At 40.8% G+C, this 23,925-nt stretch overlaps 1 protein-coding gene across 7 annotated transcripts in view; it reads right to left on the bottom strand.

The window, feature by feature from the left end:
* SCAF8 (SR-related CTD associated factor 8) overlaps positions 1–23,925 on the bottom strand; it is a 178,787-nt gene that overhangs the window by 100,977 nt on the left and 53,885 nt on the right. For all 7 annotated transcript variants that reach the window (XR_010727647.1, XM_066247838.1, XM_066247837.1 and 4 more), the window contains 9 exons: positions 21,746–21,877; positions 21,352–21,464; positions 19,452–19,645; positions 15,369–15,469; positions 11,035–11,148; positions 9,661–9,817; positions 6,932–7,068; positions 5,231–5,375; positions 2,965–3,033 (listed from right to left, as the gene is read on the bottom strand). Coding sequence is in view for 6 of the 7 variants with exons in the window: in XM_066247838.1 (XP_066103935.1) it covers positions 2,965–3,033; positions 5,231–5,375; positions 6,932–7,068; positions 9,661–9,817; positions 11,035–11,148; positions 15,369–15,469; positions 19,452–19,645; positions 21,352–21,464; positions 21,746–21,877 (1,162 nt within the window). In the remaining variant the exon portion in view is untranslated. The remainder of the gene's footprint in view (positions 1–2,964; positions 3,034–5,230; positions 5,376–6,931; positions 7,069–9,660; positions 9,818–11,034; positions 11,149–15,368; positions 15,470–19,451; positions 19,646–21,351; positions 21,465–21,745; positions 21,878–23,925) is intronic.

Raw genomic sequence — 23,925 nt, 5'->3', positions numbered from 1 at the left:
CATGATAGCCAAACAGCACTGAAGGGAAGACACTGAGGCCTGTCTGTGAATGCTCCCCTGGTCCTTCTATCTCCCTGACAAGGCAGGCACTACTGACAGCACAGGGCTTCATTTCACGCCATCCCTGTATCACCTGGCACACTACATAATAACTGATGCTTACAGTAAGTCATTACAAAGAGGACAAATTCTATTTAGAAAATATTTTAAAAATAGAAAAAAAATTTTAGAAATAGTTGCACAAAAGAGTTTAGTAAAATATGGGTTAGTAACTGAAGAAAATAGAAAATTCCAGTAACACCAAAAATAAAAAAAGCATAATTTTCCAAGGATAATAATACATGTGTATCTGAATATACAGAAATGATTAGTTAACTGACAAACATGTATGAGAATGAAAATCTGCCCAATCCCCTTGAAATTACAATGGACTAGGGTTCTCGTATTCACTACTTTTTGTCAAATGAGGCTAGAAACTCATCAGAGGAGATAGAGAAGACTACAAAATAAAAACAGGACAAGCATTCCATTTAAAAGGATGAGTAGAAAAGCCCCCTAAGTATATATAATTTTAAAAAACAAAATGAGAGGAATATAAAGTCACAAGTAAACAGTGAAAATTATTAGTACAACTTATACCACACACTGTTCAAGTCGTTCATGTGGAGACTTAGGAACTGTGTTCTCTAAGATCATGTTTAACTCTAGATTATCTAGACACACTGTCAGCCCACAGAAAGCTGTAAGACAGGGATGAAACCACCTGGAGTCAGTGATGAGAACTGAATATAAGAAAATGATGAGAATTAAATGAGACCATGTGCGCAAACAGGAGAGTATCTGGAACACAGTAGTATTTCTTTTTCTCCATTAAATTGATCCCAGATTTTCCAAAATAAATAAGAAGAAAGAATTGGTAGGTAGGCTCTAGGATGAATCTCCATGAATGGTGAATTCAGAGTTCTGAACACTTTAATTTTCAGAAAGAATAATTCTTAATTAACCAACAATAACAAAAATGATGACTGACTCCTAACACTGTCTAAACACTGTAGGAGAGTCAAGAGTTTAAAAGTATAAGGAAACTGGATAGTATCAAAAGGGAAACCCTCTATCATATATACTATTTTTATCATGAAGTCCTCTGGGCCAATATTGGTCCCAAAAACTGATGCAGTCATCTCAAGAAGACACAGAGGCACATGAAGGGTCTCTCGCTTTCAAAGACGAAACACACTGAAATGCCAGAGAAGGATGAATGCACCTGCTTGGAAGCAAAAATCCATAATGCATAACACTAAAGAAAACAAGAAAGCAGAGGGAAAGGAAGAAGAAGAGGAGTAGAAATACAAGTCTTCTCCCAGCTTCAGCCACTTGGCATCTCTGGAAATACTACAGAACTTCAAACATGGTATTTTGGGAAAGAAGTTAGCGTCTTCCTGTACAACTGCATTTCAAGGTGACTACTGTTAGTTGATCTGAGAAATTACCACTATAGAAAAATGCTAGCTAAGAAATATGCGAGGAATTATAAAATTCAAAAACTGACCACTTTGAAAGTAATGAAAAGAAGATGTAAGTAGTAATGATCAGTGGATGAAACCACCAGAGGCAAGCCTGAAGGGAGACTGCAATCATCAGGTCCCACTGCCTGAACGCTCGGCACACGGAACGCTCGGCACACGGAACGCTCAGCACAGGGAACACTCCGGCACACGGAGCTCTCAACACACCGGAACGCTCCGGCACACGAACTCTCAACACACCGGAACGCTCCGGCACACGGAGCTCTCAACACACCGGAACGCTCCGGCACACGGAGCTCTCAACACACCGGAACGCTCCGGCACACGAACTCTCAACACACCGGAACGCTCCGGCACACGGAGCTCTCAACACACCGGAACGCTCCGGCACACGAACTCTCAACACACCGGAACGCTCCGGCACACGAACTCTCAACACACCGGAACGCTCCGGCACACGAACTCTCAACACACCGGAACGCTCCGGCACACGAACTCTCAACACACCGGAACGCTCCGGCACACGGAACATGTCTTGAAGTAGGAAAAGAGGGCACGGCCTGGCCCCTGATGCGAGGTGACAACAGGTGCAGAGGACCATGCCTTTAGCGATTCTCACCAAAAAAGTTAAAGTGAAATGAAGCACGCCTTTGGCGATAAATATGTCCTATTTACAGGATATTCAAGGAGATAGAGGAAAAAATTCAATACCACAAACAAGCAAAAAAACAAAATCCATTCATTGCAATCACAACTATAGAAGTAAACTGCTTCTTCAACAAGTCAAAGAGATGAAGAGTTAAAAACAAAAAGGGGGTCTGGGCAGTATTACTCTAGATGAAGGTATTTAATACATACATACACAAGTATGATGTGGGGACCCTTCTTTGAATTTTGACTAAAATAAACCAATTATAAAGAGACATTTTGAGACAAATGAGCAAATTGGAATATGGACTGTCATATAATTCTGTTAATTTTTAAGAAATCATTTAACAAAAAAATGCATGTCTGAAAACTTCAATAATAAAAAAGAACAATTCTCAAGAATGAGAAATGACACATTTATACTACCACATATTAAGAAAATTCTGAAACCACCTGACCAGTCAGTGGCACAGCGGGTAGAGCATCAGACTGGGATGCGGAGGACCCAGGTTCGAGAACCCGAGGTCGCCAGCTTGAGCGCGGGCTCATCTGGTTTGAGCAAGGCTCACCAGCTTGAGCCCAAGGTCGCTGGCTTGAACAAGGGGTCACACACTCAGTCTGCTGTAGCCCCCCGGTCAAGGCACGTATGAGAAACCAATCAATGAACAACTAAGGTGCCACAACGAAGAACTGATGCTTCTCATTTCTTTCCCTTCCTGTCTGTCTATCCCTATCTGTCTCTGTCAAAAGAAAAAAAAAAGAAAAAAAAAATCTGAAACAGAAAACTCACGTGTTGGAACTACTGGTGGAATAGCAGGCGGTGGTCCAACAGGTGGTGGAACTGGAGGTGGCATGAAACCTACATGGAAAACATAGACTCAAAGTAAAATAGCGTAAGAAAAAAGTTACTTCTTTTAAATAAAACATTTCAATAGCTATAAATGAAATTCTACATTCTTAAAAAGGTATTCCATGACTACAACTTCATACTGGTGAATGTATTTTCCACTTTAAAAATTACTTTTATGTACACTACCTTACTTGATCCCCAGCACAGACTAAGCTAACTAACGCAAAGACCCTCATCATGAGCACCGTGTTTATTACTCCAGTGCTGAGGTCCTGTGGTGCTCTCTGCGATTCTATACAACTAATGATTAATACTAGCTAGGCAACCCGTTTACACGTCAGCATGGTGACTAACACCGTGGGAGTTATACACTGCATTCAAGCTGCTGATAACATTATATGTGATCATGTCACCTGTAAAAGGTGCTATTGTATTTCTCTGATATATATGCTGGTTACTCATTAGATCATAGATATTTTCATTAGCCTTGGATGTTACTATATTATATGTTAGGCAGTGAAATCAACCTTCAGTTTAATACTGGCTGATGATTTTAAATATCAAATGATCAAACTATATACATGCTACTTTTGTACTTTTAAAATACAGGGCTACTATCAATTCAATTAGAAAACAGTGGCTAGGCACTGGCTGGTTGCTCAGTGGTTAAAGCATGCAGCCATCGTGGGTTTGATCCCTGGTCAGAGCACATATGAGAAACCATCTGTTTCTCCTCCCCTCCTTTTCCCCTTCTTTCTCTTTCTCTTCCCCTCTCACAGCCAGTGGCTCATTGTTTTGAGCTTTGGCCCCAGGCACCCAGAGGGGGCTACCAGGTAGATCCCAGTCGGGGCGCAGGCAGGAGTAATTAAAGATATGTGTTAAGATACATGATTTTCAACAGATGAATGCTACACAATGACTTTATACGGTATGATTTCTGACATAATCATTTAAAAATATCCTCACAAAAATTTTTTGACTTTCAAATCACAAATACAGAAAATAACTTACAAGAATAATTTTCAAGTATTTAAAATATACAGAAAAAAAATTCTTATTAAAATCTGCATCAATTTCAAATTATGTACTAAACTTTAATTTTAAAATTTTATGTTACAAATATATTACTACTATTATCAGATAATAAAGTTATTCTTTGGCCTTGGTATTTTTTGGGAGCTCTATTCAATGGAGAACTTAAGTTATAAAAATCAAAATATAGTACCTTGTTTCTTATAATTGGTAAATAATGCTATATAAGTATATTTAATCGATGTGTTCTTTTAGTAAGCTACAGTTTTTTTATAGAATATAGTTCAAGAAACTTTTGTTTATCAACAATTAGGTCAAAAATGTATTACAGATTCAATTAACATTTTAAGATATTATTTCTAATGTTATAATGGAAATCCAATGATTTTTAGGAGGAACAATCTATATAATTTAATGTATACTTTCCAATGAATAACTATAAAAAATACATAAAAACTCAAACATAAATTTTAAATTATTTTAAGAGCATTTCAATAATTTTAAAGCATTTCATTTCTTGTCTCTATCAGTGCTTCTTAAAGTGTGGTCCTCCTATCATCTGGGAACTTGTTAGAAATGCAATGTCTTGTCTTCCCTCAGTCCAGTAAGCAAAAGGCGCAGGAAGCTGTCCTTTAACACAGCTTCAAAGTGATTCCAACAGGCCCTGGCCGGTTGGCTCAGCGGTGGAGCGTCGGCCTGGCGTGCGGGGGACCCGGGTTCAATTCCCGGCCAGGGCACATAGGAGAGGCGCCCATTTGCTTCTCACCCCCCTCTTCCTCTCTGTCTCTCTCTTCCCCTCCCGCAGCCAATGCTCCATTGGAGCAAGGATGGCCCAGGCGCTGGGGATGGCTCCTTGGCCTCTGCCCCAGGTGCTGGAGTGGCTCTGGTCACGGCGGAGGGACGCCCTGGAGGGGCAGAGCATTGCCCCCTGGTGGGCAGAGCGTTGCCCCTGGTGGGCGTGCCAGGTGGATCCTGGTCGGGCGCATGCGGGAGTCTGTCTGACTGTCTCTCCCCGTTTCCAGCTTCAGAAAATAAAAAAGAATAATAATAAAAAAAAAAGTGATTCCAACATATGCTAAAGTTTAAAAATCACTGCCCTGTAGCATTTTAACCTGGAAAAGAATAGTTTAAATAAGAGTCTAAACAGAGTTCCATTAATAGGAACATTCCTTACCAGGAGGTGGCTGTGAAGGGTTAAAACTTGCTCGTAGAAAAGGAGGTGGAGGGAGTGGACTGAACCCAGGAGGAGGGACCGGCATGGACACAGGAAATGCTGGTGGCACCAAACTAACTGTAGGCACAGCTGGTGCTACTGGAATCTTCATGGATAGAAAAGAAGTCCATAGATCATTTTATCCTTCTGCAATGATTACATCTTAGAATACTTTAAGGCAAATTATTTCTAGTTCTTGTTTAGGAAGGTAACAAACACCATTATATTAGCAACTTTTTTTTCCTTTTTGTATCCTCCTAAGTAAGCCTATCTGAGGTAAAAGTAAGGCACTATTATTCAACAGACAGTATGCATGGAGATTGTAAAACCCATCTTCATGTGATGTGAATGGGTACCTACTTGAACACTGAGTATCAGGCTTAATCTTAAATTGCATCTCCCATTAAGATTATAATACCTAGTGCTGTTAAGCAACCTAACTACGACTAGGAAGCATATCAATAACAGCTTTAAAATGACTCCAATTTCTCATTAATATATTTTCTACTCCTAGCATAAATAGCTTTACCCATCCTAGTTACAATAATTTCCAAATATCTACCTGCACTATGGCTCTACCTCTCTTCTAAACTTGCCATTATGTCAATGGTCTATTCAACATCTTAGTAGTTCTGCTGTCTTGAAAGACACTTGATACTCACAAAACTGAACTCCCAATTGTCCTTCCCAAAACAACTCCTCCCACAGTCTTTACATTCTCAGATAATAGTAACTCTATCTTTGCAATTTCTCAGACCAAAATCCTTGCCTCTGCTCTTTCTCACCACTCAAATACAACTGTGCCAAAAGGTCCCACTGGTCTTACCATCAAAATACGGCTAATATCTGGCCACTTCTCACCCTCTCCACTGCTGTCAGTCTAATCTGATCCATCATCCTCTCACATCAATCCAGATGCCTTTTCACTGGTCTCCTCGCTTTTATCAATGCCCATTAGTCTATCATCACAATAGTAGCCAGGTCAGTCCTTTAAAACCTTAAGCCAGATCAAGCCACTTCTTACTTCAAAATCCTTGAAAGGCTCCATCTCTCAGATCAAAAACCAAAGTCCTTCTAAAGGTCTCCTCTCCAGGAGGCTGCCTCTCAGTTACTTGACTCCAGCCCATGTGCCACTCTCAGATCCCACCAAGCAGGCTCCTGGCCTAGGCCCCTTCCTCGGATAGCCATACGGTTAATTCCCTTAGGAACCCTAAGTTGTTGCTCAAGTGTCTCATTCTCAATTAAGTCTCCCCTGAGCATGTTCTCTACTGTAGCACCTAGCCAGGCCGATCACCCTTACACTACCTTTTCCCTTCCACAGCATCTCATAGACTCATTTATTTTGTGTTTTCTGTCTCCCTCTTTAGAGCAAAAGCTCCATAAGGCCAGGGATTTGTGTTTGGTTTTTTTTTTTTTTTCACGAATCTCAGGTGGTGCCTAAAACAGTAAATGTAACAGCGCAGGCAATCAGTAATTATCTGTTCAATAAGTAAATATTTAAATATAAGTTCGACTGTTTCTAAAATAAAACTTTCTAAAAATGTTTGATTAAATTTGTATTTATTCCATTAAAAAAAAATTTCTCCCAGTTTTATAAAGTAAACACGTGAGTAAAAACAGAAACATAAAACAACACATTCGACAAGAACTGCCAGCACTAACCTGTAACATAGCGACAGGCGGAGCAAAGACCTCTGCCTGGGTGGTCACCGCTGTCTCCTTCTCAACTGGAGGCGGGCTCTCTGTGGTCGTCGGGGCCGGCTCCTTGACAGGCTCTGAGCTTTTCACAGTTTCCCACTCTAAACAAATATGTGAAATTCATTTCCTGTAGATTGGTTCAGCTTTCCATCTTATTTCTATGTATACACTGATTTCATGCTTGTCTAAGTCTCATCTACCTTGGCACACCTATCGTCAAGATGCGCCCACAACTACAGACATCAACCTAGGTTTGTCCAGACAAATCAGATTAAAGTACTAAGGAGTCCAAAGAAGCACGACAGGGGAAACAACAGAAGACACTGAAATATCTGGTCTAGAGAAAACACTTAGAAGGGATGTAACAGATATGGCTCTCAAAGGCTGCCTGACATAAGAAAAACCCAACCTTATCCTATACTTTGTCACAGGGAAGACCAACAAGTGTAAATACAGAAAAATCTTTCTGAAAATACAGCTCTGCGAAAAGAAAACAAGGAGCACTAATGGCCCCGCCAGTGGTCCTCATCTTCCTCAGAGGAAGGGTCAAAGTCATTACAGTGACAAATAGATGCACAAGACTCCCCTCTGCATCTCTGACTTCATCTTCCACTACGCACTCCTCACTTACTTGCTCAAGCCGTGCTGGTCTCATCATTTTTAAATAGACATTGCACTGTCCCTCTATATGGAATGCTTTCCTCCCAGAAAGCTGGACATCTCACCCCTTCAAATATCACCCTCCCTCTGAGACCTTCTTCAGCCACTTAAAAGTGCACCAGCTCCACATTCAGACTGCCAGGCCACCTTCCTTCATTTTTCTTCTTAAAACTTAGCATCACAGAAATACTGTCCTGTTCATCTCTTTTGCTCATGATTTATTTCTTCCCACTAGAACATGGGTTGGCAAACTGTTCCTATACAAAAGTAGTTTAGACTTTGTGGGCCATATGAAGAAGTAACATATATTGTATTTCAATTCTTTTAACATCTCTTACTGGTTATAATTGCTTATCATTTTTAACTGGAATTTTAAAAATAAAAAAGACAAGTTTTTTAAAAGAGCATGCCAAAAGATCATTTGGTTATAAGCATTCTCAGAACGCTTGAATGTGAACCACAGCTCTCTAAACTAAGATTCTATTCCTGCCATTCTCAACATGGATACTAATCAAAATCTAGGACACTTTTCAAAGCAGCTTCTGAAGTCTCCAGTTCTCATTTAAACTCAAGAAATTGAAATATTTAGTTTAAAAAAGCTTGCAAAGAAAAAGGAACCGTTGGCCTGACTGGGCACTGGCACAGCGGATAGAGCGTCAGACTGGGATGTGGAGGACCCAGGTTCCAGACCCTGAGGTCGCCAGCTTGAGCGCAGGCTCATCTGGTTTGAGCAAAGCTCACCAGCTTGCACCCAAGATTGCTGGCTTGAGCAAGGGGTCACTCAGTCTGCTGTAGCCCCCCAGTCAAGGCACATATGAGAAAGCAATCAATGAACTAAGGTGTCGCAACGAAAAACTAATGATTGATGCTTCTCATCTCTCTCCGTTCCTGTCTGTCTGTCCCTATCTATCCCTCTCTCTGACTCTCTGTCTCTGTAAAATAAATAAAAAGGAACTCTCATTCACTGCTAGTGGGAATGTAAACTGGCACAGCCATTATGGCAGAAAGTATTGTGATTCCTCAAAGAGTTAAGAACAGAACTACCGTATCAGCCAGCAATCTCTCTACTGGGTAGCCACCTGAAAAACTTGAAAACTTTGGTACATAGACACATGCACCCCCATGTTCATCGCAGCATTATTCACAGTGACCAAAACATGAAAACAACCCAAGTGTCCCTTGATAGAGGATTGAATAAAGAAAATGTGGTACATATATACAATGGAATACTCCTCAGCCATAAGAAATGATGACAGTAACATTTACAACATGGATGGACCTGAAAACATTATACTAAGTGAAATATTAAATCAGAAAAAGCTAAGAACTATATGATTTCACACACAGGTGAGATATAAAACTGAGACTTATAGACAAAGATAAAACTGAAGTGGTTACCAGGAAAGAGGGACAAATATACAGTGAGAGAAAATGATCTGATTTGGGGTGATGGGCACACAACATCATCAACAGTTCAAATGCTACAGAAATGTTTACCTGAAAGCTATGTACTCTTATTGATAAATGTCAGCCCATTAAATTTAACTTCTAGCCTGACCTGTGGTGGCGCAGTGGATACAGCATCGACCTGGAAATGCTGAGGTCGCCAGTTTGAAGCCCTGGGCTTGCCTGGTCAAGGCACATATGGGAATTGATGCTTCCAGCTCCTCCCCCCCTTCTCTCTCTCTCTCTCTCTCTCTCTCTCTGTCTCTCCCTCTCCTCCCTAAAAAATGAATAAATTAAAAAAAATTTAACTTCTAAATAATTTTTAAGAGCCTTCATATATATAATATACAACTCTCTCAAAGAGCACAACTTTGTTAAAGACATACATAAAAAATATACTATCTACACTCTTACATTTATGAAACAGAACCCATCAAGAAAATACAATGAACACAGTTGTGTTTCATAATTTTTCTCTTTTTATGCGGAAGAATCTAGGAAATAGAATAAGTACAACTCACCCTATCATAAAAACCTCTCATTAATTACAACCTTTTTAACAACAAAACTACTCTTAGGGTTCTTACCAGTATTGACCGTTTCCTGATCAATCATGCCTCCTTCTGCAAAACCTTCCAAGTCATCCACTTTAACTTTTTCCCATGGTATATATGTAACTCCAAGGTCCACATCCCAGAACTGTTTGTATTCTGTTTTTACACCTTTGTTTAAAGCCCAAGCAATCTATAGGAATAAGGGGAGGAAAAAGTAAAGCTTATAAATACTGTAAAAGCAAGCTAAAACATTCAAAAACTACATCTAGACAATGTAAATACAAATAAATTTAAGTTTTAAAAATCAGCTGGGGCCCTGGCCGGTTTGCTCAGTGGATAGAGCATCGGCCCTGGCATGTGAATGTCCTGGGTTCAATCCCTGGCCAGGGCACACATGAGAAGCGACCATCTGCTTCTCTTCCCCTCCCTTTCCCCCTTCTTTCTCTCTTTTCCCCTCTCGCATCCAGTGGATCAATTGGTTCAAGCATCAATCAGCCCCAGGCCCTGAGGGTAGCTCTGATGATTGAAGTTTCAGCCCCAGATGGGGGTTGCAGGTGGATCCTGGTGGGGGCGCATGTGGGAATCTGTCTATCTCTCCTCCTCTCAGTCAAAAAATCAGCTGGATGGACACAGCATCACGGCTGAAAGAATAGTAGCCATGAAAATATTTCCATGTTCTGTTTCTGTTTGTTAAATAAAACCTGCATTAGGTAGCAATGGTGGTGTTTATGAGTTTTATTTCCATTTCTTACCCTAACTTGGAAAAAAACACATTTCTCAAAACACTATCCAAATCTACTTTTCACCAAAAAATGTCAAGCTACATTACTGGTAATTAGACTAGTTACTGCAATTTAAACAAATCTTGGCACTCTGGAAAAGAGACTTGAGTGTACACAGAGAAACTCTCCGCCATAAGATGACAGCGCATGGGCATGGTAACTCCTTTGAAAGCAGTTATGCTAGAGTTCTCAATTCAGTTGCAGAAACTGATGGGATAAATTATTTCCTAATAGAAGAAATGACGTAAGAAATGAAAAACTACACAATAAATACTAAGTTTAAAGACTAAGAGCAAAATAAAAATATAGACAGGCCCTTCCCCGGGGCCTGGGCAGGAACCATCAGCACTGTAATTAGGGCTATGACTGGGCAGCACTGGAAGACGGCAAAGCTGCCAGGTGGAAATGGGCTGCGCATAAAACAGTGACCTGCTGACAAAGAACCACTGGACGAGAATTTTGGTTATTGCTTTACCTACATCTAACTCTGTAACCCAACTATACTGAAATAATCAATTCCCATCACGGTTTGCCAATAATGTTAAAAAAAAAAGATGAATCAAACACAGAAACATTCTAATAATACAATAAAACAAAAGTATGTGTCCGTCCCCCCCAATCTCACCTTGATGACCTTGGACCCAATTTTATATGATCCGGAACTAAGTTTCTGAAGAGCCCGAAATGCATCTTGCCGATGAACCATGCAGACATAAGCACAGCCCCTGGGAGGAATCATCTATTAAAAAAAATGTTTTCTTTAGAAGGGCTACAAGAAGGGCAACACATTCTGGCATTTTTTGATGAAACATAACATTGACTCCTGATGAATACTGAATTGTTTTCCTTTTTCCAGCTACCTGTTTATCAGTTCAAGTACACTGATTACTTAGTTAAAAAAACAAACAAATTCAAAATCAAGTTGGGTCTCACTCTAAGTCATGACATATGTGAAATCTTAAATAATCACATCAATTACAGTTTTTTCTAATACAGAATAAAAAACAAATTAAAAAATATAAAAATATGGATACAATACCACCAGATAAAAGGAAAATATCATGGCCAACATATTTGAAGGCATACAATTTATTCACAGTATTATTTCCATTTTTCCAAATCTTATATTGCGTAGTGTGAGGAATTTTTGTTTTAGGTAAGTACCTTACCCCCCCCCCCTTTTAAAAAATTTTATTTATCGATTTTACAGAGAGAGGAGGGGAGAGAACAAGAAGTATCAAGTCATAGTTGCTTCACTTTAGTTGTTCATTCATTGCTTGTTGTATGTGCCTTGACCGGGCAAGCCCGGGATTTTGAACCAGTGACCTCAGCATTCCGGTTTTGAACCAGTGACCTCAGCATTCCAAGTCAATACTTGATCCACCGCGCCACCACAGGTCAGGCAGTACCTTATCCTTAATACAAAATCTATAATCTACAGGAATTATAAAACTACAGCTTTTCAACTTTATACAAACTTTGTTCAAGTACTTCTTGCTATAGGTCTTAAAAGGAATAGGAAAAAAGCACCAGTAAGGATCAGAGTTTTATTTACAAAGCATTTATCTACTGAATAGACTACCAGATCATAAAATTATCCTTAAAGTATTAATTCAGAAAAATAGAGCATTTCAGTATGTTTTAAAGAACTCAAAAGGTATACTAACACTGTATTATTAGTATCTCATAAGGTAGGTTTGTCAAAAAATACGAAACTCTCCCTGGGTCTGTCTAGCTAACACTTCAAGTTACTGTCACTTTAATACCAAACCTTTTAAAAGAGAAGTCTACTCAATCCCTTCTACACTTCTTCAACTCTTATGAAGTAGATCCAACTCCTTACAAAGCCACTGAAAATATTTTACTCAAACTCTCAATGGCATACTAAAAGCTAAATCTAAAAAGTTTTTCTCAGTTCTCAAACTAACCTAAAACCAAATAAAACATTTCTAAATCTTAGATCAATTTTTCAAATCCTAGATTTTATAAATGGCCATTCAATATACTTCAGTTCACAAAATAATTTAGTGCCTATTATTTGTTAAGTACTACGCTTTTTTCATATAACATATTTTACTTATATGCACAATAAGAGAGATCCATAAATCTTTATTTTGTCTCCGTGATGTGCAAATCCCTCTTCCTGACACTGTGGCAAATATAAGTCAAAGAAGAGAGGGCCCTGACCTCCTGCAGGCTCTGCGGAAGACAAGGGGCACACAGCCAGCCACTGGGCAAGTCCCAGTGGGTACTTCATGTACCAAATGAGATGTAAAGACAGTGAATCGAGTGGGTTCAGAGGAGGAAGGGTCCCCCACAGTGACGGTAGTCAAGGAAGGCTTCTTAGAAGAAGTCGACTGTCTTCTGGGCTCATTATGGGAAGACACGCAAAGGCAGAGGGTGCAGCTGCTCCCCTGGCATCACGTGGACAGGTTGGGTTTTTCTATAGAATGATGTTTCTTATCTCTTCTTTCTAAGAGTCTTCATTCTCTCATTGGAGTCTCGGCCCATTCTACTTCATGTGCAGTTCTTCCTCTCTGGGCCAGCCAGTTCATCCTGCGGTCAGCTGGGGGGTGGCCGGAGCTCTTCTTCACGCTGGGCCAGTGAGCAGATGGGTGGGTGCAAGGGCCTCTGCTCCACAGCCTGTCCCCGCTCCACGCGGTCTAGCATCCTCCAGAACACTAACTGGCTCAGGCTTCATCACGGGGTGATCTCAGTACTACGCTTTTAAAAGGTAATACAGAAGAGGAAGGAGACAAGGCAAACTAATGCCCAAATAACTGTGGTACAAAAAAAAGACTACAAATGTCACAAAAAAGGAGAAAATCCAAAATGCTACTTGGATTCAGGATCTGTGAGAGTAGTGGCGCCTGGCTTTGTAGCACTTTGATAAGACTCCAAAGATACTGGTCACGGGTATCCCTATGTTTTCAAAGATACTGGTCACGGGTATCCCTATGTTTTCAAAGATACTGGTCACGGGTATCCCTATGTTTTCAAAGATACTGGTCACGGGTATCCCTATGTTTTCAAAGATACTGGTCACGGGTATCCCTATGTTTTCAAAGATACTGGTCACGGGTATCCCTATGTTTTCAAAGATACTGGTCACGGGTATCCCTATGTTTTCAAAGATACTGGTCACGGGTATCCCTATGTTTTCAAAGATACTGGTCACGGGTATCCCTATTTTTTCAAGTGTCACATTTCTGGCATACAGCTAGGGCTGAGAACCACTAGTTTGAGGGTAGGAGAAAATCAGAAAAAAAATTTAGAGGTTATATACTTGTAGATTCTGAACGATTTTGACAGGCGAAATTTAAAAAGCCTACAGTACTCTCATGGTGTAGAAGGAGAAATCTGAAATAGCTAAGTTGAAACACTCCAACAATCCCTTATTTATTAACCCATCACCAATTTACTATCTGTGGAACTCGGCAAACCTCTTAGTTTCTTCTCTGGTAAAGTACAGATATCGGAATTACTTAACCGACTTCTTGTGAGGATCTAATCAGATCACACACAGCTGAAAGTAAAATACTAAATGATCAAATTCAATTCAAACAAAGAATGCTATTGTTAATACAGAAAAGTCGAGTGTGGGCATATAAGGATCTAACCATTAGAAAGGAAAAGCAGCCAATCCCCAGTGAATATGACAGAAGGTCCAATAGACATAGTATACTAATAGTAAATAAAACCATAGGGCTAATGAACCATAAGAACCCTCAAACAAGTAAATATAAAACATTTCACTACTTAGTTTTGGCCCCAGGGAAAACAACAGCCCTTCAGGAAGAAGAAAATACCAAAGAAGGAGACCAGCCGGGCAAAGCCACGAAAGCAGTCAAAGCGGAGTGGGTAAGTTAAGCTCAAGCGACTGGATATTCCCTGGCCACACAGGTGTTCTTGTCTAAGGGCGGCTTTGAGAGGGAGAGACAGAGAGGGGATAGGAGGAGAGAAGAGGCTGGCAAAAGACTGGGACCCAAGTCCAGCTGTGTCTCACACTCCCTACGTTCTGGGGGACTCAGTTTCCTCTTTCCACACTAGTTCCTGCTAACTCAAACATTCAATGTTTTCAGGAATCAAGTGCTACACTGCTATAAAACCCCTAAAAATTTCTGTTAGAATTCCATTTTAAAAACTAGTTAAGGAAGGCAAAAAACAGTAGCAGAATATACATAGAAATAAAGAATCCTTGTAAAGATGTGGGAACGCAGATATAAAGGGCTAATTACCATATTTCCCCATGTTTAAGATGCACTTTTTGAAAAATTCGGGGTCTAAGAACTGGGTGTGTCTTATACAGTGGTTGTAGATTTTTTACTTGCATTTTCTGCTTTTTTGACAGTGATAAGGAGCTGTATGAATTTTTTATTTTTTTGTATTTTTCTGAAGAAGCAGGGAGGCAGAGAGACAGACTCCCGCATGCGCCCGACCAGGATCCACTCAGCATGCCCACCAGGGGGCGATGCTCTGCCCATCTGGGGCGTTGCTCTGTGCACCTAGAGCCATTCCAGCGCCTGAGGCGGAAGCCATAGAGCCATCCTCAGTGCCTGGGGCCAACTTTGCTGAATGGAGCCTTGGCTGCAGGAGAGGAAGAGAGAGACAGAGAGAAAGGAGAGGGGGTAGGGTGGAAAAGCAGATGGGCGCTTCTCCTGTGTGCCCTGGCCGGGAATCAAACCCGGGACTTCCACATGCTGGGCTGATGTTCTGGACCACTGAGTCAGCTGGCCAGGGCTAGGAGTTGTATGAACTTTATGATGAATAAAACTTGAGTTCACTAACTTTATGTAACACATACTTTTTCAAATTTCGGGCCCCAATATTAAGGTGTATCTTATACATGGGAGCATCTTATACATGGGAAAATACAGTAGGAACCAAAGTGAGACTTTGTATGAGTGGAAACCTTCTTCATCTTTAACCTTAAACCATTGTTGAACAACTGATACTTACATTAATGGATTCAATCTGTCCAAACTCTTCGAACAGGTTCGTTAAATCCTGCTGGGTTGCCTTCTTGTCTACCTGGCCGACCCAGAGAGTCGTACTGCATACTGCCAAGACATAAGAGAATTGACCTGAATCACACACACAGTTACTTTTTTCAAAGAGCTAAGGAAAAAGCTCTACTAACAACATCATAAAATTTAAGCCTATTTAAAATATGTGTTGGACATTTTTAGCTGTTAATACTTAAAGATCAAGTAAAACCCTAGATATCCGGTTGCATTCATGCCAAATCATCTGCTGTCATGCCATCTGCTCTCAAGCTTGACTGCACATATGAACCACCTGTGCGTACCTGGGTCCACCGTAAAAGATGATGAATGGTATAGAGTATGACAGAGTAGAAGTTAGGAGTTTTAAAACACCACAGATAATTCTCATGTGCAACAAAGTTTAAAAACTACTTTCCATTGCAATCCTGAGGACTTTTTAAGAATTTTTTTTTGTGCTACAAAGATTAAGTGGATATTTTTCCCTAGTCAACAGTTAAAGATAAAAACAGCATCTTATCCTTAAGTTATAGTAATTTGCATGAAGATTCAAAGAGAGCAAGTCTGAACTAGAACTCTTTAACAGCCCTGGCTGGGTGGATAGGTGGATAAAGCACGGTCCCAGCACGCACCAGAGGCTGCGGGTTCAATCCCTGTCAGGCACATAGGAAAATCAATTAATGAGCACACAAATAAATGGGACAACTGAGTGGAAAAAAACAGGTTAATGCTTCTCTCTTTCCCTCCCCCTTCTCTCCCTTCATCTCTCTCAAATGAATAAGGAAAAATTTAAACCCTCCCCCTTAACTGTTGCCAAGAAAGACTTAGAAATCACTTCCCATTAATAAACAAATGGTACCCAAGACATCTTATCTACTTTTAGCTGTACTGTTCCTGCCTTCAAGAACATCCCCTTTGCCCTGGCTGGTTGGCTCAGCGGTAGAGCGTCGGCCTGGCATGCGGGGAACCCAGGTTCGATTCCCGGCCAGGGTACATAGGAGAAGCGTCCATTTGCTTCTCCACCCCCCCCCCCTCTGTCTCTCTCTTCGCCTCCCGCAGCCAAGGCTCCATTGGAGCAAAGATGGCCCGGGCGCTGGGGATGGTTCCTTGGCCACTGCCCCAGGTGCTAGAGTGGCTCTGGTCACGGCAGAGCGTCGCCCCTGGTGGGCGTGCCGGATGGATCCCGGTCGGGTGCATGCGGGAGTCTGTCTGTCTTTCCCCGTTTCCAGCTTCAGAAAAAAAATACAAAAAAAAAAAAAAAAAGAACATCCCCTTTTCCTGAAGATGCTAAAAATATTTATTTATTTATTTTTTTTTTTCTGAAGTTGGAAACGGGGAGGCAGTCAGACAGACTTCCGCATGCACCCGACAGGGATCCACCCGGCAGGCCCACCAGGGGGCGTCGCGACCAGAGCCACTCTAGCGCCTGAGGCAGTGGCCAAGGAGCCATCCCCAGCGCCCAGGCCATCTTTTTGCTCCAATGGAGCCTCAGCTGCGGGAGGGGAAGAGAGAGACAGAGAGGAAGGAGAGGGGTGGAGAAGCAGATGGGCGCTTCTCCTGTGTGCCCTGGCCGGGAATCGAACCCGGGACTTCCGGCACGCCAGGCTGACGCTCTACCACTGAGTCAACCGGCCAGGGCGATATTAAAAATATTTATAGCTAATACATTTGCAGCCATTTCAACATCCAGTTGACCCTTGAATAACATGGGTTTGAACTGTGCAGATCCACTTATATGTGAACTTTTTTCAATAGATTTGGCCCTCGTAGAATTCAACCAACCACAAACGGCAGTTATTTTCAATCCACCACTGGTGGCTCGAGGAAGTCGGGAGGCTGACCACACGAACAGTTCTAAGCCATTTTATATAAGGGAATTCTGGCATGTTCGAGGGAGAGATGGCTGTAGGTAAGTTTAGGGGCAGTCAAGTTATGTGCAGACCTTCAACTGTGCAGTGGGAGGAACATTCCTAACACCTACATAATTCAAGGGTCAACTGTATTTCGATTTCTATCAATGACATTTTGGAAGAATAAGCTTTTTTATTACCTTTGATCTATATATAACAGGGCAGGCCCACAGCAGGTTTACTGTTGAGGTAACTGAGACCAACACTAGGGCATGACTACTGTAAGACCTCTACTGAATACGTTTTCCACCAGGTCGCTACTTTGGCTGGTCAGACCAAACAGCTTCCACACCAGCATGAGCTCCAGCAACCGTTCAGCTGACAGATCCCTGGTGACTGGTCCTGCCATTTTTTCTTGTAGTCTCGCTCTAGGCACACATAACTTAATAGTCACACAAAGTCTCAAAAGAAAAAGTTTTCTTTTGCTATTGTAGCCATTACCACAAACCTAGCAGTTTAAAACACAAAACCGGATTCTCTTAAAGTGCTGAAGTTCCAAAATGGGTGAATGCGGCATCCCTTCTGGAGGCTTGAGGGGAGAATGCTTCCTCCTCTTGCTCGCTTCTGCAAGCTCTCTGCATCCCATGGCTCCTGAGCTCCACCTTCCGAGCCAACAGTGGAGCCTTACCCACCTGACTCTCTCCTTCCACCCTCACAGCACATCTTCTCTCTGACCCTGTTTCCCACTTAGAAGGACCTCCTGGATTACACTGAGCCCTCCTGAATAATCCAAGTTTAATCTCTCACATCAAGACCCTTAATTAATCAGATCTGCAAAGTCTCTTCTAACATGTAATGTTACATATTTACAAGCTCCAGTGATTCGCATGTGGACATCATTGGGGGACAATTAACCTACCACAAACCTTAGCAATTTTCTCGACTACTCTAAGTAGTTCCCACCTCTTCCTAATCCATCCTACGTATCACAGCTGGTTTCATCGCCCTTAAATCTGTTCCACATTCCCCCTACCCTTTCAATGTTGTCTTGCTACAAATTATTACAACTCTATTTCTTCCCAGAAAGCACTGACAAGTCTCCCCCAGCCCATGAGGAGGGGACCCTGGATTCCTAGAATGCGATTGTGTGTTGATGCTTCATATCCCTTGGATTATTCATAAAAACTCTTGTGTTCTAAGGACCAATGGCAGAAAAACACTACTGCACATGTGAAAATGTGTTGGGACCACATAAAATTAGTACTGCTTCTGAATGAAGAGAGTTCTGACTTTTGCCTTTAATCTAAAGCCTGAATTTCCAAGATGCTTTATCAGTACCCTAAATTACACGAATTATTTACCTAATTCAATCACAGAAAGAATTTACTTGGAGACCTTTGGAAATCAGATAACATGATCAGGGTTCAGCTCTTAGCAAAGAAAGGCAAGTGGCTCTATTTTATGTCATTTGCCCACCTGCAGTGAGTCTGTTGGCTCATCTTAGAATCATAACCCACTAAGAATCCTTTAGGGCAGCGGTTCTCAACCTGTGGGTCGCGACCCTGGCGGGGTCAAACGACCAAAACACAGGGGTCGCCTAAAGCCATCGGAAATACGTATTTTATTATACAATACATTTTTAAACAAAATATTCTGCTTTAGGCAGAATTTGGCGCTAATCACACCTTACTTTCTTGTACCTCACATTCCTAAGTGAACCCTCCCCCAGTCCTCTCCTAAGATAAGCTCCCACCATCAAATCTGTTCTAGTCATACATAATAAATTAACATAAAGGGGTGAAGTTATACAACAGAAATGTGTCCTTTGATCTGATTTAATTAAAATCTGCACACTTCCTGTAATAACTACCCCTACAGACCTGGTTGTTACGTGCTCAGGACACTGCACAGAAGTCCCAGTGTCCTTGTAACATACATGTCTGGTCCACATTATATTCCACTAGTTAAGCCTTATACTTTATAATTTCCATTTTTTTAAAAAATTAACTCTCAATAATGTTACTTCCAGTTGAAACTGTTCTTCCTTTTCTTTGCTCATCACATTACAAAAACCAAGACTCAAATTAGTCATGCACCAAACTGCTTTTCAAATTCTGTCTTAAAAGACGTAGAGACTCGAGGCAGGCAACTACTTCCGCAGCACCTGCTGCCAGCAGGCCGTCACCCACCACTGAGCGTCTTGGAGCGGGCCGGGGGCAGCCCCTTCTTCTGCCGCTCCTTCTCGCGCTCGCGCGCCCGCCGCTCGCTGGAGTAGGAGCGCGACGACTTCCTCTTCCGCTCCCGCGAGCGTGAGCGCGAACGCTTCCGGTGCTTGCGCTTCCGGGAGCCAGAGCGGGACCGAGACCTTCTTTTTCTTGGTGATCTAAAAAAAAAAAAATCTCAGTTTGCTACTAATGACAGTCTCCTATCAAATTTATCATGAGAAAAAAAAGGTCTTCTATTTATATATCTATTACAAAGATTTAAGTATGATCAAGTGTCAAAAAAGCATGCATTCTCTAAAATTTATGTACTGCTAGGTCCACACAAGTCATAAACTTGTTTTTAATAATTCCTACTAAGTCTAAGTTAATACTCATAACTATGAAGAAGAAAGAGATCCCAGTAATGGCCTCACTTTCCTCTTATTTATCAGAGCTAAGAACAGGGATGAAAAGCCCAAGAAAGTAAAAAAGGTCATTTAGGTCAGTGGTCCCCAACCTTTTTTGGGCCACGGACCGGTTTAATGTCAGAGAATATTTTCACCAACCGGCCTTTAGAGTGGGACGGATAAATGTATCACGTGACCGAGACAAACGTCAAGAGTGAGTCTTAGACAGATGTAACAGAGGGAATCTGGTCATTTTTTAAAAATAAAACATCGTTCAGACTTGAATATAAATAAAACGGAAATAATATAAGTTATTTATTCTTTCTCTGCAGACTGGTACCAAATGGCCCACAGACTGTTACCAGTGCACAGCCCAGGGGTTGGGGACCACTGATTTAGGTGATTAAGATGTTCCGTTTTTAAAATTAGGAAACAAAGACTATTTCCAATAGAGCATTAGGCCACTAAGTAACTCTGCTTATAAGCTTTACTGCTAAACTCTCAGCTGCCTGCCTGTCTGATGTAAGGCGGCACTGAGTTTCCCCTTTCCCATCCACCCCAGGCCACTGACATCTCCCCAGAGTGCCACTGAGGAGGCGCTGCACACGAGAAGCTGCTCGAAGCAGTTTCCAGCACTGACCCTGTACCTGCGCTGGCCAGGTAATCAGGGACATGAGGTAGATTCAAAGAAAGCCAAACTGTCAGGCCCCCATTTACAAGAGATAAATACAAATGACTTCTTGAAACAAACATAAATGATTGAAAAAGTGATCATAGATATTGGCCCCTCACCTAGCATCTACTGCTCAGATTTTAAGGGTACCCATGTGCAGGATATAGGGTATAAAAAATGTTGAAGACTAATGACTTTCGGTTTTAAGATAGTTTATAGCAAAAACAATGAATACATGGCTGCATAAAAATTTATCAGGTTAAGATAAGGCACCTTCAATCCAAATCTGAATGAGCATGTACAGTAATGTGCCTTAGCCAGATTGAAAAATCCACAAGAAAACCATTTATAAGATGTGCTATAATAGATTGATGTTATGCTTACTGTTTATAAAAGTAACTTTTGTAGTTTTATCTTTACGATCATTTTTGACATTATGAGGTGAAATGGAATGCAAGAAACTAGAATATCTAACACTATTCCTCTATAGCCTGATTGAACTGTTGTTCAGAAGTATTAATATCCTAAAACCTGGATGTCATCAAAACATTAACTATAATTAGTATAGTCCATAGCCAAGGTCGTATGCTATGACTGTGATTCATGTACATTACTCAAATGGCCAGAGACATATCTAATTAAAAACAGAATACAACTGCTTGTTTTTCAAATTCTAAATTATTTCTTTCTGAGAAAATATAAGATGTCATTCAATGAAAAACATTTCCTTTAACTTTGATTCAAAGAAATAAAGCCAACATTTTATATGTTTAAACACAACTCTTTGTAAATATTATTGTAGAACCTTGAACGAGAGCGTGAACGTGTTCTTGATCTCGAGTGGACAGCTACTTTCTTTGCTTCCTGCTCAAAGACCTCCTCTTCCGCTCCTTCTTGCCCTTCATCTATATCCATGTCCTTAAAAATCAAAAGAACAGCAAACAAACAAAATGCCTGGTTGAGATTCAGTAGTGTTAACAAGTCTTTCTTACAAAATATTCACCGCATTAGTATGATTAAGGCCTAATAGCAAAACTGTTCGAGTGCAGAACTTAGCTGTGGGGAAAACACTCGGGCCACCGTTATTTTACATGAAGTAAATAATAAAATATTCTCTATTTTTAATAAAAATTACCATCTTTTCAAATATTTTTCTCTAATTTATAAGTGTATGACCCAGGAAAGCACTGACTTTTTACCTGTTGTTGAATGTCGATGGAATCATCTAAATTTGCTTCCGGTTCAAGGAAATGCTGCTGACTGCTCCCCTGAGACGGTGATGCGGAGTGCTCTGATCCGAAGGTCCCTTCCTGACTATCCTGCGGGGTGGCCTGTTGAAAATGTATACAAACACACAAACATTGGGAAACAATAATTGTTACAAAAGAAATTTTAAACACACAAACATGATGAGTTTTAAGACAGGACCCAACACTTAAAGAAATCCCATGTTTAATCTTTTATAATCAATCTAAACTTACACTTTGGTAAACAATCAAGTTTACCTAAAAGCATGAACCATCATAAAAAAGGGGATAATACTATGATATCGTAATAGAATGATAAGATCAAGTAGGTCTTTAAATAAATCTTTTGTTGTGGAGAATATACAGTACCATGAACTAAAGAAATATCATGAATGACATATAATGACAACCTCCAGGTGTGGTGAGGGCTACCATGTTTAGAGTGACACTAGTAATCCTCTTCTCTCCTTTAAGACACTATAAAAACTTTTAGGCCTGCGAGGCAGTGATGTAGTGGATAGAGCGTTGGACTGGAATGCAGAGGACCCAGGTTTGAGACCCCGAGGTCGCCAGCTTGAGTGCGGGCTAATTTGGTTTGAGCTCACCAGCTTGGACCCAAGGTCACTGGCTCAAGCAAGGGGTTACTCAGTCTGAAGGCCCGTGGTCAAGGTACATATGAGAAAGCAATCAATGAACAACTAAGGTGTCGCAATGCGCAAGGAAAAACTAATGATTGATGCTTCTCATCTCTCCTTTCCTGTCTGTCTGTCCCTGTCTATCCCTCTCTCTGACTCTCTCTCTGTCCCTGTAAAAAACAAACAAACAAACTTTTAGGCAGGTTACTTTGAGCTTCCTAGTAAATAAAAATGTGTAATTTTCTGCTATTTCACCCTATCTTAAATATAGTAAGGCAAGTGGACTGGTAGTCAATTATACAATTTATTCAATTTGTTATTCTGTTGATATACTTTCCAATTCTAAATTTCTTTTAAATACTATCCACCTTATGCATTAGAAGAGTTGTTTTTCATCATTATTCCCTTTTCTTCATTGCTCATTTTTTGAACAAAACTTTTAAGACTGTCTACTCCTTTCAAAGGGGTATTGTTACTGCATCTTCTAAGAGTTGGAAATAGTGTATAGAGCAATTAACTAAGCTGAGAGGTAAGAGGTGAGGGTATTGATATTCTTCAGACAGAAGCACTCTCAAATGTGTATTACCATTCATTTTACTTCAATAACCTGGTGTTAACTACAAGTTGGTCAAGAGTACTATACACCTTGACTTTACTGCTTCTAAACTTTGTGAAATAAAACTGGAACTGAGGCAAGTCAAAAGTGTTACAAAATCAGAAGAACAAATCTGTTTGGATAAACCCTTCCATCAGCACTCCCTCTTGCCTCTGTAACAGATTGAGATTTTTTATTATATCACTGACAATGTTTCTTTTCCTTGAACTACAACTTGTGTTTTCCTTTAAACACCCATATGCTCTTCACTGGGCTCTATGTTCAAGTTCCCGAATTCGCAAGCAGGTATGTATTGAACATAAATACTGCACCCACTCCAAACACCTCCATCAGAATCACTTCTTTAAGACAGGTATGGAATCCCATCCTCCTTACTTCAGGAACAAGCTCCATCCCAGGGAATATCATTAATATTTTATATTGAATATTCGCATTAAAAGGACAAGTTCAGACCCCAGCAGTATCTAAGGTTTACCACCCTTCTGCTCTAAAGTAATTCTTCCTTCTTCGACATTTCCATTGTCCTTCACTTAGTATGCCTGTCACAGACACCAGAATGCTGCCTGTGTTCACACGGATGGACGTGCTCCATTAGAGAAGAGGTAACTTCAGGTGCTGCTTTTCTGTCTACCTCTGTGTCTATCACTTGTCTAATAATGCTTATTTTAAAATGTTTGTGATATATTATTCATTTTCACCACAAAGTTTTGAATATTAGAAATATTACACATTTCATTTCACTGAATTTCAATTCCCTACAGTATAAAACTGGGAGTCAAAAGGCCCATCTCGGTCCAGGCCAATTGGTTCAGCCACAGAGCGTCGGCCTGGTGTGTGGAAGTCCTGGGTTTGACTCCGGTCAGGGCACACAGGAGAGGCAC

This window comes from Saccopteryx bilineata, chromosome 12 (assembly GCF_036850765.1).
Source record: "Saccopteryx bilineata isolate mSacBil1 chromosome 12, mSacBil1_pri_phased_curated, whole genome shotgun sequence".
Taxonomy (NCBI): Eukaryota; Metazoa; Chordata; class Mammalia; order Chiroptera; family Emballonuridae; genus Saccopteryx; species Saccopteryx bilineata.
The sequence above is the reverse complement of the archived record's forward strand: the minus strand, read 5'-3'. Positions and strand labels throughout refer to the sequence as shown.